At 48.1% G+C, this 17,322-nt stretch overlaps 1 protein-coding gene and 1 long non-coding RNA gene across 2 annotated transcripts in view; both read right to left on the bottom strand.

The window, feature by feature from the left end:
* Positions 1 to 6,283: 6,283 nt before the first annotated feature.
* Positions 6,284 to 7,993, bottom strand: ZNF648 (zinc finger protein 648). The gene has a single exon (XM_008145918.3). It carries the CDS (start codon positions 7,937 to 7,939, stop codon positions 6,311 to 6,313), a length of 1,629 nt encoding a protein of 542 aa, XP_008144140.2. The 5' UTR covers positions 7,940 to 7,993; the 3' UTR covers positions 6,284 to 6,310.
* A 3,791-nt stretch (positions 7,994 to 11,784) lies between these two features.
* The window catches only part of LOC114233097 (uncharacterized), a 167,108-nt gene continuing 161,570 nt past the window's right edge, over positions 11,785 to 17,322 (bottom strand). The window contains exon 5 of the long non-coding RNA XR_008555140.1: positions 11,785 to 11,816. This is a non-coding gene — a long non-coding RNA (uncharacterized LOC114233097). The remainder of the gene's footprint in view (positions 11,817 to 17,322) is intronic.

A 17,322-nucleotide genomic window follows, 5' to 3' on the forward strand; every position in this document is an offset into this window, starting at 1 on the left:
CCAGAAAAGTTCAATGTGTCTGCACTATATTTCTAATTCGTGCTGCCCTGAAGTTGAATTTGTGATTATTCCCTGGTTGTATTTATTATGCTCAGGAGATTGGGTGATTTATTATTAAACCTCTTAGAGGTAATTATGCTTATTGCACTAATCTTCTCCGAAGAAAGCTTGGGAATTGTCTTTCTCATCCTTAATTAGGAAATAATAAAATGCAATTCTGAGAACATGGAAATTGTTTTCCTTTGTTCAATAAAGACTGGCCCACCAAGTTGATTAAACAAAACTTTCTCTTGATGCCAGATTTAAAAAAAAATTAACTTTGCTGTTAGAATGTAAAATGATATTCTGTTAAGTAGCAGATCAACTTTACTCTTAACTTCTGGTTCCTTATTTTACATGTTTAGGGAAAGAAAAGGTTTTCCTCCCTCTGTTGAAAACACATTTTTAAAATAACAAAATAGCCCTGTGAGTTATAAATGTCCTATTAGTTTGCTAAGGCTTCCATAGTCAAAGATCACAAGCTGGGTGGCTTCAGACATTTATTTCCTCACGGTTCTGGAGGCTGGAAGTCTGAGATCAAGGTGTCTGCAGGGTCGGTCCTTCTGAGGGACCTGAAGGGGAATCTGCTCGAGCTCTCTCTCCTTGGCCTGTCAATGGTCAGCTTCTCCCTATACACGTCTGATTCTGTGTCCAAATTTCTCCTTTTCAATAGAACTCCAGTCATATTGGATTAGGACCCACTCTAGTGACTTAATTTTAACTTGATTCATTCTGTAAAGACTCCATCTTCAAGTAAGATCACATTCTGAGGGACTGGGGGTTAGGATGCCAACATTATCTCTTTCAGGGGGACACAATGTAACCCATAACAAATGTCATCAAGGGAAATGTCCTACAGTATGAGTTACTTGTCCAGCAATGCTTTTGATTGATTAAAAAGAACTGGGGTTATCCTTACAACTAATTTTCCTTCTTTATCTCCCCCCCCCCCACCATGTTAAGTGGAGAAGATAACATGGTCTCAAAATATGTAAAGTAAAAATGGTCAAAACAAGAGAAAAATAGACACATCTAGAATCACAGTCGGAGCTTTTATATACACGTCTTTTAGTAATTTATAGAACAAGCAGGCAAAAATTTAAATAAGAATAAAATACCAGGAAAGAATAATCAAGAAACTTGACCTAATGGACAAATATAGAACACTCTACCCAAGTACTTCAGCAAATACTTTCATGAAATATCTAAAGAAATTGATTATAAACTGGACCATAAAACAAGTCTCATCAAAGTTCAAATGAATGAAACCATATAGACTAGATAGAATATACTATTGATCCTAATAAAGTTAAGGTAACCAAAAAATTCTCATCTATTTGGAAATTTAGCACATAATATAATAATTCATGGTCAAAGAAGAAATCAGCAGAATTATAAAATATTTTGAATTGAGCAATATGAAAATATTCCATATCAAGATCTATAATTTAGCTCTAAAAACCTTTAGGAGGAAATTTATAGCCATAAAGGCATATAGTAGAAAAGAAAAAATACTGAAAATAAACAAGCATTCTGTCCATCTAGAGAAGTTAGAAAAGGACTAAAAATAAGTACAAGAAAAGCTGAAGAAATGAAATAAAGACAAGAGCAGAAATTAATGAGATAGAAAACACATATACAGTAGAGAATCAACAAAAGACAGAAAAAATTTCAAGAACTAATAAAATTGGCAAGCCTCTGGTGAGACTTTTTAAGAAAAGAAAAAGAGAAAACAAAGGTCCATAATAAGGAATGAAAAAAAGAGACAACACTACAGATCCTGTACACATTAAAAATATATCAACTAAACAACTTCAAACAAAAATTCTTCCTGTCTTACTCTCCCGCCTCCCCAGCTTAGCGAGACTGCCAAAATTACTCTTGGAATAAGTGGATTATTGAATAGGCCTTAGAAAAGTTCACACTATAAGGTTTTGGGGGTTTTTTTTTGGCAGCAGTAATATAGGAACCATCTTCTAATTATTAATTGCAAATGAGAGCCACAGGAAGTTCCCACAATTACATTTTGGGGGTAATCCTCAAGTCTCCTTAAAAAGAATAATGTCAGTTCTTTTTGCTCACTAAAATGTAATTAATAATCCTCCCAACAAACTGTAAGATAGACCAGTTTTAAGCTTTACCATCTTTCTCTCTAGTGGAGGTAGAATAGGTATAAGGTTTTTAAAAACATATGTCATTTAGGAAGCCAAATATAAGTGGATTCTAAATGAATTAGTCCCCCCACCAAAAAATTCTTTCATTATGTGGACATACCTTGAAATATTGAACTAAGGGAGCTATTAGCAAGAGTTTGGTAATTTCATAGGGAAGTTGCAATGGACTTGAACACACATAACTCAGAAATACGCAACTTTTGGATTGTTAAATTACTTCCTAAGCTCTTAGAGAATGCTTAGTTTTATCCTTGCATAAAGCGGGACGCTAACCAATTACTTACCACTGCAGAGTATTTGGGCTCAAGAAGACATGCTCCTTACCAGACAGACATTTCCATAAAATTAAGAACACATATTATGAAAATAAAGAAAATAAGAAACATGTGTTTTCTGTTGACAAGTATTTCTTTTGGAAACTCTGATTTAAGGTTGCTTTGCTGTGGCCATAAATGGAAACATATGGAAAGTTGTAGGAACTTTCAGGTGCTTTATGTCTGAGAATTGTAATCCATCAGAGAAATCGAAACTTCAGAAAAAACATACAGAAAAGTTCAAAGAATAACACAGCAAAATCTGTGTATCTGCCACACAGAATAAACCAACATTAACATTTAGGAATGTTTTCTTCAGATCCCTTATTGAATGGAGGAGTGAAGAAATGACTCCACAAGTTAATTGTCAACTTTGCATATGCTCTTCTCTGGTGCGCGTTTCCTCTATCCCTCCACAGAGGCGACATGATCACGAATTTGTTGTCTAGTCAGTGCTTTTGTTTTCATGACAGATTTAAATATTCAAAGACAATACACAGTATTTAGTGTTATCTTTATTTGCCCTGCCACTTGCTTTTTTACCAACATTTTCTAACCTATCCATGTAGATGCTTCATTTATTATAACTGCTACTTAGTATCCCATCATGTGAAAAAAACAATTTATTTATATTTTTTCCTACTGAGGGGTATTCAGAACGTTACCAAATTTTTTCTATTATAAATCATGCTGTAGTTAATATTCTCACATATATTATATATGTCTCCTCATGCATGTTGAATTTCTCCTGCTCTTGTTCATCAGGCTGCCCTAGCCATAAAAAAATGTAATGGCCTATCTCCAATATTTCTATGTATCTTTACAAATTATGAAAATGTCCTATTATACTAATACATAATGTTTAACATAAAATGTGATATTTTTCTTAAAAGATAAAATAAATAAATACAAAGTTCTATTATTTTCTTCCCACATCCCATTTTAATTGCTGGGTTATAGGATATAGACATGGTCATCTATAATTATATATTATACTTATATCATATTCTATTTTATTAATATTATCACATATCATTATTCTATGTTATTGTATTACTCTTCCCAAAACTGTACTAATTTATGTTCCTTCTAGCAGAGAATGAAAAATTCCATTTCCCTACAGCCTTACCATACAAAAGATGCTTTAAACATTTTTTGGAAAAAAACTTCAAACCAGCAGAAAAGATGCTAGAATGTTATAATGACGTCTGTGTAAGCTTCACCTAGATTCACCAATTGTTAACACTTTGCTACATTTGCTTTCTTTCTCTTTCTCTCCTCCCTCCCCTCTTTTCCTTCATATGTATTTATATTTTGTCGCATATTTCCCCCTGAATCATTTGAAAGTAATTTGCAGCCAGTAGGAGCCATTCATCATAAGCATTCCCACATGTAACTCCCAAGAACAAAAATCTTTTCTTAAGTAGCCAAGATATAATTATCAAACTCCGGAAACTTAATAGATATAGAAAATTTCACCAATTTTCCCAATTAAGTTCTTCCTAGCAATTTTTTTCCTGACCCAGGACCCACGTTGCATGTAGTTGCCATCATGTCTCTTCAGTCTCTTTTAATCTAGAACAGTTCCTTGGACCTCCTTTCTTTTTCATGACATTGACCTAAGAGTACGGGTCAGTTATTTATTTCCTGCCCCTAATTTGGATGTGCCTGGTGGCTTACACAGGATTACATTGGGTTATGCATTTTTGGCAGGAATACATGACTGATGCAGTGTTCTCCTCAGTGAATCCCATCAAGTGTTTCTCAGGTTTTTAAAGTTTTGCCAATGTAATAGTAATTGGCTACCCTGACAGTGAGAAAGAGAGAAAGAAAGAAGTTGAGAGAGAGGGGCGTTCAGAGAGAGAGAGTGCTGTGGGAGCCACAGTGCCTTTTATGATCAGCCTCAGAAGGTGTGCATTGACACTTCTGCTTATTCTAGCCACTGGAATTGAGTCACTGAGTCCTGTCTGCACAGAAGAAGAGAGAAATTAGGTTCCCCTTCTTGAAGGGAGGAGTGTCATGGAATTTGTGAGCATATTTTAAAAATTTTTTACTTAAAAATAATTTTTTATTCTTTGTTTTTCTTTTGAATTTCAGTTTTATTGAGGTATAATTGACATATAAAATTGTAAGATATGGAAAGTGTATATTGTGGTAATTTGATATACGTATACATTGTTAAAGGACACCCCCCCCTTCATCCATCATATTTCAATTACACAATAGAGTATTATCAACTATAATCACCATATTTTCCATTAGATCTTCAGGTCTTATTCAACTTACAGCTGAAAGTTTCTACCCCAATTCCCCCATCCCCAGCCCCTGGTAACCACCATTCTACTCTGTTTCCATGAGTTTGACTTTAGGTTCCACATACAAGTGGGTATGTGTTTTAAACCACCACAATTATGGAAGATGAACATGTAAGCAAGCATGATTTCTAACCCAAAAGACAGGGGATTGGCCACACAACCTCCTCCAGGCAGATATACGGCCTATTTCTTAGACCTCAGTGACACTTGCTTTTAATAATAGACAATAGCCACAAGCTATTAATCTTATATGTTTTCCTGGAAAGGAAAGTTGTTGCAGACCCCATATGGGAATATTTTCAAGGGTCTCTCATAAGGATTGTTGTCAGGATTAACTGGGATAATAAATGTAGTGCCTGATCCCTAAGAAGTGCTCATTAAATGGTAGCTGTTAATATCCTGTCACCAAGCCGTATGACGCCACCCTCGGAGTCTCAGGCCTCTCCTCTTATCTGCTGCCCCACTTACCCTTGACTTGAACTACCACATAGGACCCTTGCTTCACTCCTTGTCTCTGTTTTCCTCTACATCTTCTTTGCTTTACAGAAGAGGTCGGCTTTTCCTTTAAAATTTAATTATAGCTGATGTTTTATAGAAGCTCCATTTAATCGCTGAGCCAATCTACTGAGCGCCTGATACTCCTGAGACCGTGACACTCTGAGCCAATTTGACCAGGGCTGTGGGGGGTGGTTAAGGAGAAAATAAGGAGGAGAGAGAAATATTATCCAGCCATGAGGGAAGAATTTTAATTGCTCCGGTACAGTTTAATGCAGAATGGAGAGAGGGCAAGTACTGTTGAAAATAAGCTTCCCTCTCAGCTTTCAAAAGATACCCTCTTCTGGTTTGATGAAACACGGAGTCATCCCATCTTTGGCAACATTTTCATGGGTCACTGAGTTTGTAGTTCGTAGTCTAGTTCTTTGTCGAGCAATGACATCTGCTTGAGTATTCTAGCAATTGAATTGATGCCTTACAGAAAAGTTCTTTCCCAGAACGAACTTTTGTTGGAAATCCTGGGTGATCTGTTGTGTTCATGTCAGGGGTAACATAACTGCTCTGTGTGCATGCATTTCGACAATAAAATTCGTGAATGTTGAGTGCCAAGAGTCATTGCTGGTGTGTTTTTCTGTGGACAGCGCAGGCGCGGGAAGTTCCCTTAGTCAGAGGTAAAACAATGAGATAAAGCAATGCTGGGCCTTCAAGGAACCCGCACTCCTTTATCTCTAATCCTTTCCTCATGGCCACCTTCTTGACTGTTTTTCTAAGGAATGAGTGATTAATAGCTGCCAAACCCAAACTTTCCATTTTGGCTGGATTTCCCCATAGCCATGGCCGGTGACCCACTGGAAGGAGGGGCTACGGGGGGCGTAGGTGGCAGTGCCATGCGCGTGGCTTGGCCACAAAGGAAGGTGCCAAGCAGTGAGGTTGACAGCGTCTTCGCCTTCCCTGAGAGTCACTGGTGGAGCCCTCACTCGTCGCAGGAGGGGATGGGCTCCTTTTTGCAGGTGCCGTGCTTGGCTCGGTGCCGTTGCAGGTGATTGGACCTGGTGAAGGCCTGGCCGCAGTCCTCACACCGGTAGGGCCTCTCCCCGTTGTGCCCCCGGATGTGCTGGGCCAGCTCCGAGGCAATCCGGAAGGCCCTGCCGCACTGGGCACAGAGGAAGCCCTTCTCCCCGGAGTGGATCTGCTGGTGCCGCTTCAGGGTGGAGGAGCGGGCGAAGGCCTGGCCACACTGCGCGCAGGGAAAGGGCCTCTCGCCCGTGTGGATGCGCTGGTGGCGCACCAGGCGCGAGGGCTGCGCGAAGGCCACGCCGCAGTCCGCGCACTTGAAGGGCCTCTTGCCGCTGTGCAGCGTCTGGTGCTCCACCAGGTTGGAGGACTTGGTGAAGCTCTTGCCGCAGGTGGGGCAGCGGAAGGGCCGCTCGCCCGAGTGCACGCGCTGGTGCTCCACCATGCGGCTGGCCACGGCGAACTCCCGGTCGCAGGCCGAGCAGCGGAAGGGCTTCTGGCCCAGGTGCGCGCGCTGGTGGCGCAGCAGCGACAGCGGCTTGTTGAAGGTCTGGCCGCACTGGGCGCAGGGGAAGGGCTTGTCGTTGCTGTGCATGTTGCGCTGGTGTTTGCGCAGGTCGGAGGAGCGCACGAAGGCCTTCCCGCAGTCGGGGCACGGGTAGGGCTTCTCGCCCGTGTGGGTGCGGAGGTGCTTGCGGTGATCCGAGGACCAGGTGTAGGCTTTGCTGCAGAAGGGACAGCGGTAGGGCCGCTCGCCCGTGTGCAGGCGCCGGTGCTGCTGGAGGGTGCCCCGGTGGGAGTAGGCCTTGCCGCACAGCTCGCAAGTGTAGGGCTTGTCGCCTCGCATCTGCGCGCCCGGCGGGTCGGTGGGCTTCTGGAAGGCTCGGCTGCCCCGCAGGCCCTGGCAAGGAAGCGTCTCCTCCTGTCCGCCCGCGCCCGCCGGTCTCTGGCCCTGCTGGCCAGTCCTCGCTTTCGCCGGCCCTGCCACGGCCAAAGTGGCTGTGGTGGGCGACCCCTGGGATCCTGTGTGTGTCTCCTGCTTGGGGACACACGCGGGGGAGCAGTTGTCTGGGGACATGTCTACACCTCTTTGTGCACAGGAGTATCTTCCAGTCCCAGGAAAGTCTCCATCATCGCCTGCAGATAATGAGTCCCTAGGAGGCTGTTTCCGACTTGACAGCCTGTGTGAGAGGCCGCCGCCGAAGAGGGCGCTCTGAGCCACGCTTGCCCCGGGGGAGGCGTGGGTCTGGGTGGTCTTTGATTCATCTCTTCCTCCGCAGGACTTCCCACGTGAGGCCACCGGCTTTTCCCCCGCGACCCCAGCACCAGAGTCAGAGAATTTCTCGTCCTCCTCGCTGGGAGGCTGCCACCACGGCAAGTCGGCATTGTCCCGAGTCACTGGAGAGCTGCCCCTGGGACAGGCAGGGTGATGGGAGTCAGCTGTGCTCTCTTGGTCTCCTGCCTCCCCACCATCCTCATCTTCACTCTCTACGTTCATGCTCAGCTTCCGGGGCTCATGAAGCTCCTCCTTCAAGCTGCAGAGAGGAGACCCCTCGCCCCCCCTGTCCTGGGGGTCCCCCTCTGCCATGATGCTCAGGCACTTCTCGTCCTCCTCGCAGCCAGAGCCTCTGCTTGGCTCAGGACACCTGCAAAGAGGACAGGGTGGAGAGGAGATCACAAAGAATGTGCTCGATCACATTCACCGCCTGGGGGACTGAGGTCCTCACTACAGGTCTGTGTCCAGCTGGCAGCCATGCCAGCCACACTGTTGTGCCTCACAGCGGCAGCAGGGGCCGGGCCTGCTGAAAATCCACAGTCGGCCTGAATCCCTTCGGAGGTGCCACTGGCTGGGAGATCCACCAGGCAGTGCTGTCCAGGATGGCAAGGGTGGGACGTTGGTTGAGTGCCAGCTGTGCCTGGCCCTGTCCAGGGGGCTCAACCCCCAAGTGCTAGCTGGTGGGAAGGCCACATGTGAGGCTGGGAAGCAAGGTCTGGGCCTCTCCAGGCCTTTTTTTTTTTTTTTTAATCCTCACCTGAAGATTTTTTTTCATTGATTTTCAGAAAGAGTAGAAGGGAGGGGGAGAGACAGAGAGAGTGAAACATCAATAGTTGCCTCCTGCACGCACCCTGTGCTCTTGACTGCAATTGAACCTGGGACCCCTCAGTCCATGGGCTGATGCTCTATCCACTGAGCCAAACCAGCCAAGGCTCTAGGGCTCTTTACCCGGCCAGACAGGAAGTTGAAAACCAGGCCGGCTCTTGCTGTCCCTGCCAGAGGCACCAGTCTGCCATCCCGTGATGTCCCAGGCACTGGGCTGTGTGGGCCACCTCTTCCAAACACAAGCCCCTGGGAGAATGGGGGTGAGTCAGAGAAACGCCAGGGTGTTGCCAAGAAGATACAGCAGCCCCTCGCGGCTTCTTAGGGCTTCTTGGGCCTTTGCCATGAAGAACCCCCAGTGCTGGGCAGGTAAACATAACCCCCGGGGGAGGAAGACACGCCCACAGAGAGCTTGAACTACCTTAGACATTGCTTCCTCTTAAACACTCCGGAGAATGCACATTCTGTGTCACATTTGTTTTAATATAAAAAATAGTGTTTTAAGTTACCTTCAGTTTAAATGTTTAACTCCCAAGCCTGCCTTATTTATCCCATGGCCTCAGGGATTCCTGCTCCTCCCCCCCCTCCGCCCCACAATGGACCCTGCTCCTCTCCCCCCCGCCCTGCAATGGACCCCAGGGGTGCACGTATCCCCACGTACTGTGACTTAGGGTTTTGATAGCATGAAACAAAGAAAACCAGCTGGGGTTGATGAATAAGGATTGTTTGTGTGAGTGATACATTTTTAAGGAGCTGCTGTAGAGAGAGGCTGGCTACTGAGAGAAAGAGAGAGAGAGAGAGAGAGAGAGAGCAGATTTCCTCACCAGAGGCCTGAGTTTGCTTTGGTCTGGAGGGGACCACCTGAGAACCCAGAGGGTGGTAGGGCTAGTAGTTCCTAGTAGCTCCATTTTCTGGACAGACATTTTGAGCCAGGCAATATGCTAAGCACTCCACAAGCACGATTTCATGTCTTCCTCCCAGCAGCCTTTAAGATAGATGCTATTACTGTCATTATTCTTTCCATTTTACAGGTCAGGAAACTGAGGCTTAACGAGGGTATAGGCCTGCTCAAGGCCACACAGCTCACAGACAGCAGTCCTGGGGTTTCTAACTTCGAGGTCTTGATGTTAAACCTAGAGCTGCGTGGCCCCAGATGTGGCCTCCAGACTGAGGCTCGCCCTGCAGCTGGGCCCCGCCCAAGAGCGGTCACAGCATCCTGGGGAAGAGCCGCTGTGCCCTGTGGGCATCAAAGCCCCTTGTGTTTTCTGGGCCAAGGAACCTTGGCTTCGGAGCCTCACCGCTGAGCTCCTCCCTGCTCCTGCTGACCCAGAGTACCCTCCTCCACAGGAGAGAGACCATGGGCTGCAGAGACCGCTGCCTGGGGTGGTCAAATCTCAGCGCCTGTGTATTTTCTTTTCTTTCTTTTTTTTTTTTATTTCAGAGAGGAAGGGAGATTTAGAAACATCAATGATGAGAATCAGATTGGCTGCCTCCTGCTCGCCCCCTACTGGGGAGCGAGCCTGCAACCTGGGCATGTGGTCTTGGCAGGAATCAAACCTGGGACCCTTTAGTCCGCAGACAGACGCTCTATCCACTGAGCAAAACCGGCGAGGGCACCTGTGTGTTTTCTTTCAGAAAGCTTCTCCCCCCCTCACCCCAGTCCCCCAACCCCCTTGCTGGCTCAGAGGGATAAGAGGAGCCAGCTCTGCACATGGGGTAGGAGCCATTCTGTCACCCTCAGCCATTCTGTCACCCTTGAGGCAGGAGCCATTCTGTCACCCTCAGCCAGATGTAGCCATTCATTCATTCAACTGATATTTACCAAGCAGTCCAAACCGTGGACAAATCGTTTGTGCCTCCACAGGCATTTCTGAGCCTTGATTTCTTCATCGGCAAGATGGAAATATGGCTCCTGCCGCAGAGCCTGCCTGAAGCCCCTGCACGTGGCGGCCACACGCGGTGACCAGTGCTTTGTTCCTGGCGCTGGTGGCACCTCTGCGCCTCCGCCGGATGCTGGGAGGTTCAAGATGGACGGTCATGGCAGCCGAGTGGTCGTGTCCTGCCCTGTTATACTGGCCCCCATCTCGTCCAGCTCCTCCTGCAGCTCCTGCCTGACTGTAAGCTTAGCGACTGTGTGTGTGGAGCGGGGAGCAATGGAGAGAAGTCCTCACGTTTGAGTTGGATGCAGAAGTCTCGGGGAACGCAATGTAGTAGTGAGTGGGGTGTCAGTGACTCGTGTCCCTTTGTGCCCTGAAGCCCAGGGACTCCTCCGACCTCTCTGCTCTATCCCCAGAACCTGTCAGAGTGTGGCTGGCCTCTCTCTTGACAGGGAACCAGGTCTGAGATATTTTCAGCACAGTGGTTCTTAGAGAGTGGCCGTGTGTGTGTGTGTGAGTGTGTGTGTGTGTGTGTGTGTGTAGTTCATAGAGGAGCACAGCATTAGCAAGCTGACTATGACATACACACCCCAGCATGTCTGATCAGGGACTGTGGGCCCACCAACAGGGGCAGCAAAGCTGCGAGTGATTGAAACGGCTTTCTTCGGCGTCCGTCTTTCTCTGGGACAACACGCTGTGCATGTTCATGGGGAACTGTTTGCAGACCGCTTACCTCACCCACTCCCCACCCCACCTCCAGCACACGTGGCCCATTCTACGTGCCCCGTGTCTCGTTCCCCTTCCTCTGGGCCCCAGGTGAGCCTCCTCAGGGAGCACACAGCCCTCCCCAGGAGATGCCTCCTCAGCAGGCAGTCCGCCCCTGCCTGCAGCCACATCCCCGGGACCCCTCCTGCTTCGGTCCTCCCCTCCATAGCTGCCAGAGGCTCTCTCTTGACCACAACAGGACAGAGAGGAAGGCAGGGTGTCGGTGGGATTTTCTGGCAAAGCTACAGGTATTCCTGGTCTGGAGGAGGAGCGCTGATGCTGCGTGGCTGGCCCCTCTGCTCTCCCGCTGTGCTGCCCGCAGAGGCTGTCAGAGCACAGTGCCCGCACCTTCCTCCACCCTTGCCAGCCAGGAGTGGCCCGAGTGCAGCTCCAGCTCCCCCACCTCCGACGTGGACACTTGCAGAAGCCTGGCCTATGGGCTGGTTGCAGTCCCTGGCCCGGCTCCTCTCCCTGTTTCCTTCCAGAGACTGTACTAGGTCCGCAGGGCAGCCCGCTCCCACCCTCCCCTCTGCCCAATGCCTTCGAGCCTCGCTCTCCACCTTGGAGGGGACGCCACCAGCTGCTCACCTGGGAGATGCAGACGGCAGCGTGGGCCCCAGCCCAGCGCCGTCACATGTGACCTCTCAGCAGCCGGAACCTGAGTTCGGTGCAAATCGGCAGAGATGCTGTCCCTGTCCCTCAGGCTTCTGTGTCCCGTCCAGCCGCTGCAGAGAGAGCGCAGGAGGTGGGGCGGTGGAACACGACCTTCCTGCCTGCACCCCAGACCGCAGCCGGGAAGCAGTGGGGCTGCCCTCTCCCACCGCCTGAAGGATCCCGCTGCTCCCTCTGCCCCCGCCTCCCCTCCTGCGGGCCAGCCTCCTCCCCCGCCCCTCAGGAAGGCTGCTCAGTCCTCCTGCAGGTGGCCTCCCTCTCCTGCTCACTCTCATTCCTTCTCCCCAGCACAGCCAGCAGCCCCTCCCTCAGTCCTGCCCTCAGAGGTCCGTGGGCCCCTGGCCACAGGCGCACTTCCTGGATAGGCATGCCTCTTCCCTCCCTGGGAGGCAGGACGCGGTGTCCGGCTGTTCTCCCACCTCCCTATTCCAGCCCCCACGTTTCCCAGAGCTGTGGTTTGAGCGGAGGTGCTCCCAGGATTTTCTGAAGTAGTCACTGGCTAAAGATGCCCATGACCATTTAGTTGCGGGTAGGGGTGCAAGGAGACCATTTTCTCTCCTTGTTCATGCAGATGCCAGGCCTGTCTGGGACATACAAATAGGAGATACGCATATAGGAACTGTGATGTCCCGAGGTGGGTGACAGCAGGGCTCTGGGACTAGGTTGGAATCTTACCACTCACTAGCTGTGTGACTTGGGGTAAGTTACTTAGCCTCTCTGTGGGGATCATGATGGTATCCCTATCATAGAGGTCTCGGGAGGACGAATAAAATAATTCATATTAAGAGCTTAGCATAGCGTCTGGAATACAACAGTGCCCAGAAGAGTGAGCTGCCCTCATTGATGCTGTCGTGTTTCTAGGGAAGACACGGCTCACGGGGCTCCTTTACAGCCCACAGACTTGTTAGGGCTGCGGCAAGGACACCCAACACTTGTTTTCTGAACAGTAATTTCCAGAGTGTGATGCAGAGAAGCAGGTTGACTTTGTAGGTGTGGCTTCCAAGGGGGAGGGAGACAGCAGGGAGATGCCTCCGGGTCTTTGGGTCTGAAAGTTTGGGACAGGTTCCAATCCTGATGTCCTTGAAATAAAGTGTGCAGCGCTACAGGTATGTGCATATGCACTGGGCAGGCGAGGGGATCCTTAGCTCTCACGCATTTCTTAAAGGGGCATGACCCAGAAAAGGTGAAGAACCATTGGTGTTGGGGGTGGGATGTAGGATGATAGAGAGAGTAGGTACTTAAAATATCTCCCATAGCAACTTATCATCCCACATCCCAACACTGTTGTTCAGAATTTCCCAAGTGGCCGTAACGTACGGGCTTTGGCAAGCAAGTGGCTGAATTCCTCAGGAGGGGCCTGTGGGGGTGAGAGCGGGAGCTGGGATGAGTGTGTGTGTGTGTGTGTGTGTGTGTGTGTGTGTGTCCCTCCCCACTCCCAGACTCATGACAACAGTGTACATTCATTGCATGTTCACCCATGCCAACCCTATGCCAACACACTACATGCAATGTCTCCACTGACCCTCACCACATGCTGATGGAGTGGCTGCTATCCATGTTATTCCCGGTTGCATACTGAGGAAACTGAGGCACAGGCAGCTCGGTACCTTTCCAGGGTCACAGCCGCCCGGTCACTATGCTGTGGAGCGGAGGAGCTGTGGTTTGATTCCAGTGTCTGCACTCTGAGCCACTCGACCACGAGCTGCCCACACCCTGTCCCTTCAGTGGCTTCACGTTTGGCATTTTCTGACTCCACCCTCTTTCCCTCGCCCCCAAGGCTGCATGACACGTCTATGTGGGTTCACTGCAGGGAATCCCCCAGAAGACTTTCTTTTCCCTCAGCCCAGCTGCCCAAGGAGGCCATGGTTCTCATGAATGCCTACCTGCTGGTGTCCAGCCAGGACAGCTGTCTTTTCATTATGCTTTTTTAAAAAATACATTTTTTTTATTGATTTCAGAGAGAGAAACATTGATCAGCTGCTTCCTGCATGCCCCACACTGGGGATTGAGCCCACAACCCTGGACATGTGCTCTGACCTGGAATTGAACCATGACCTCCTGGCTCATAGGTTGATACTCTACCACTGAGCCAGCCAGGTTCATTGCTTTGTTTCTAGAAACCATATCAGTTGACCATCACCTGCCACGGGGCTGCCATGCTAACTTGCCCAGTCTGCCTCCTCCTTGGTTCTCAGGACACACTGGTGTGCTGGAGAACTCAGAGCCATCCGCAGGCGGTTCTGCTGGGGGAAGGCCATGCTGGTAGCAAGGAGGAGGAACTGTCTTTGCCTGGACTTTGGGGAAGTCTTTCCAACAGAGATGCCTTTTGAGTTGGACCTTGAAGGATGAGTCTGAGTCTCACTACCTTCAGAAATGTCACACCTATTCCTTGGCCCTTTCTCCCCTGGCTCCGCCTCTCTCTGCACGGGGATGGGCCTCCAGCTCTCTGGCACCCCCTCTGGCTCACTTGCGCATTGCCTCTGGGATTCTGGCTTCTGCTGCTGCTGCAGAGCCCCTGGCTCCCCTGTCCTCCTGGGCTCCACCTCCGGGCCTGGCCAGGGTACAAGGGACCTTTTCTTCCCAAGGCCCCCACCAAGCACACACGCCTTTCTTCACAGCTGTCTAGCTCGGCTGCCTGAACACAGAGGGAATTCATAGGTGATGAGGAGAGGTGTTTGAGGTTTCCATAAACATGCACCTCCCTTTTCCTTTTCCAAATGCTGCACTGAGCATAACTGGGGCAGGCCTCTCTCCAGAAAGCTCTGGCCGCAAGCGTGAAGCCAGAAGTGTGAAGGTTCCTGAAAGCAAGTCCCTTCAGGGCAGGGCCCTTGGAGTGCAGAATCACTCCCTGTGGGCTCTGCTGGCTGGTGAGCCGAGGACTGGTCCTGCCTATTCCTCGGAAAGGCCATGAAAACCTCGGACAAATCAAATTGAATGGTGGGTGTGGAGGATGGAGATACAAACACAATTTAAGTGGCTAAAAACTATAAAAGCATACTTTGCACCGTTTTATGCCCTTACATTTTGAAAATAACCAAGAGGCAGTTTATGTCCTGTATGTAACAAATAAAAATAAAAGGAAAGCATCAACAATCGGCTAGTGGCTGGGCCACATAAGGTGAACCTGCCTCGGCTGACTCCAGTCCTCATCTGATTGTGACGAGCACCCCAGGGTGATGGGGTGAGTGGGGTCAGGGCAGAGCTGTGATGGCTCCAGGTGGGTTGCTCTGAAGATGAGGACCGGAGGGGCCGGGTTCAGCCTTCAGTCTTAAGCCAGGTGTGTTCATCTGGGAGGACCCGGGGAGGGAAAGGTGAGGGGAAAGATGGCAGAGGCTCTCCGCACAGAGCACAGTCATTCTTTCCCAAGAAAAATGGGGTGGGGTGAGTGTTCAGGCAGAAGAATAGTAACTGCAAGTTCCCTGCATTGAGACCCAGCCTGGCATATCCGAGGGTCGGCAAAGAAGCCGGTGTAGCTGAGGAGGGACAGCAGGACAGGACGGAGAGAAGCAGCAGGGGGCCCACTGGGTGGGGCCTTGACCATTGAGTTAGGAATGGCCTGCGTTTGGAATACATTGGGAACTCTTCAGAGGGTTTTGGGTGAAGGGGAGGCATTAATTAATTCATTTGACAAGCATTTACTACTGATTCCTGTCTGTGCTGATTCCTGTCTTAGACTTGAGGGTTTTATCAGTGAACAGACACAAATTCCACCACAAGACGCCTATAGCACAAACGGTCTATTTGATAAAAGAAGAAAGGCCCCAAATAATGACCTCAGTTTGCACCTTAAGAAACTAGAAAAGAGGATTGAAGTAAATCCAAAGTAAGTATACTAAAGGAAATGTTAAACTTAGAACAGAAATGAATAAAATATACATAAGTAAATAATATGTAATAGAAATATATATAATATGTTTATAAAAATAAAGAAAATATAATAGGGAAAAAAACAATGAAACAAAAGCTGATTGTTTGAAACCAATAAAATTGTTAATCCTCTCATCAGACTGATAAATAGAGAGAGAGAGAGAGAGAGAGAGAGAGAGAGAGAGAGAAAACACCAATTAGTAAAACCAGGAATGGGAGATACAACATTTCTACAGTTTTTATAGATACTAAAAGGACATAAACAACTTTATCTCAATAAACTTGACAACTTAGAATAGAAAAATTCCTTGAAAGAAACATACTGGCAAAGCTTACTCAGGAAGCAATAATGTTAATAGCTCTATATCTATTACAGAAATTGAGTTTGTAGTTAAAACCAGCCCACAAACAAAGCTCCAGGTCCAGAGGGCCTGGCCTTTCTACCCCCTCTTCGCCTGTCACCAGGTGCCGGGAGCCCGGGAGGGTGTGACCTGGGCCAGGCAGGTATCATCAGTGATACTTTATATAAGAGCCTTTCACTGAAGGGATGTTGTGAGATGACACATGCAAACTGCAACCATAACAGGTCATAAGCTGCCTTCAGAGCAGGGACCAGCCGATTCTTAGCCAGGCCCCCAGTGCCTGACTACAACATAGATACCGTCTACTGAACAAATGGCCTGGTGCCAAAATGTCATATATTCTCTAGGAACAAATGAGGTCAAATTGCAGGTGTCTTGTCTGCATTCTACCCAGCACGTACATCAGAACACATCTACATTTCTCCCTTCTCTATCTTTATCTCTCTCTAACTCACTCTTACCCTGCCTCTACTCACGGAGAATGAAAATCTGGACTTGCTCAGTCTATACATCATATTAACTGCTGAATCCCATATCATATTCCTTCCCCGTTCTCAATTTCCATTAGACAAGGATTCAACAGACGCAAAAACCTCTAACTCACTCCCTCAAATAGATTCATTTATTCATTTAATAAATAGTGACTGTTTAGCAATCATTTGTTGTCTATCGAGTATTTGCCGTTTCCCACCTTCTTATCAGATGATAGGGTTTTCTTCCCTGGCCCCTTGCGGATAGTGGGGACCATGGGATTACTTCTGGCCAATGAGGTGGGAGTGTCTTTCAGACAGAGCATGTATTTGCCTCTCTGAGACTCCAAGCTCCCTCTGCCCTCTCACAGGGCGACACCATCCAGTGACCTGGATTCCTGAACTGCGGTGAGGAGCAGAGCCTCTGTGCAGATCCACAGAGAGTGTGGAGTATGTGAGAGGAGTCAACTTTTAATTTTAAGTCCCCCACCTCCAAAATAAACATGATTAGTAAGCAAATTATAGAATCTGTTCGATGTCATACTTATTTGCAAAGACATTGCAGCATTGCCCTAGCTGGTTTGGCTCAGTGGATAGAGCGTCAGGCCTGCGGACTGAAGGGTCCCAGGTTGGATTCCAGTCAAGGGCACATGCCTGGGTTGTGGGCTTGATCCCCATTAGGGGATGTGCAGGAGGCAGCCGATCAATGATTCTCTCTCATCATTGATGTTTCTATCTCTCTTTCCCTCTCCTTTTCTCTCTGAAATCAATAAAGATATATTTTTAAAAAAATAAAGACATTGCAACATTGTTCACAGTGGCCAGGACATGGAGATAACCAAGTATCCTTGGATAGATGA

Source organism: Eptesicus fuscus, chromosome 22 (assembly GCF_027574615.1).
Source record: "Eptesicus fuscus isolate TK198812 chromosome 22, DD_ASM_mEF_20220401, whole genome shotgun sequence".
NCBI lineage: Eukaryota > Metazoa > Chordata > Mammalia > Chiroptera > Vespertilionidae > Eptesicus > Eptesicus fuscus.

Coding starts and splice junctions, on each gene's coding strand:
- ZNF648 (XM_008145918.3), bottom strand. CDS start 7,939: ATGGCAGAGGGGGACCCCCAGGACAGGGGGGGCGAGGGGTCTCCTCTC.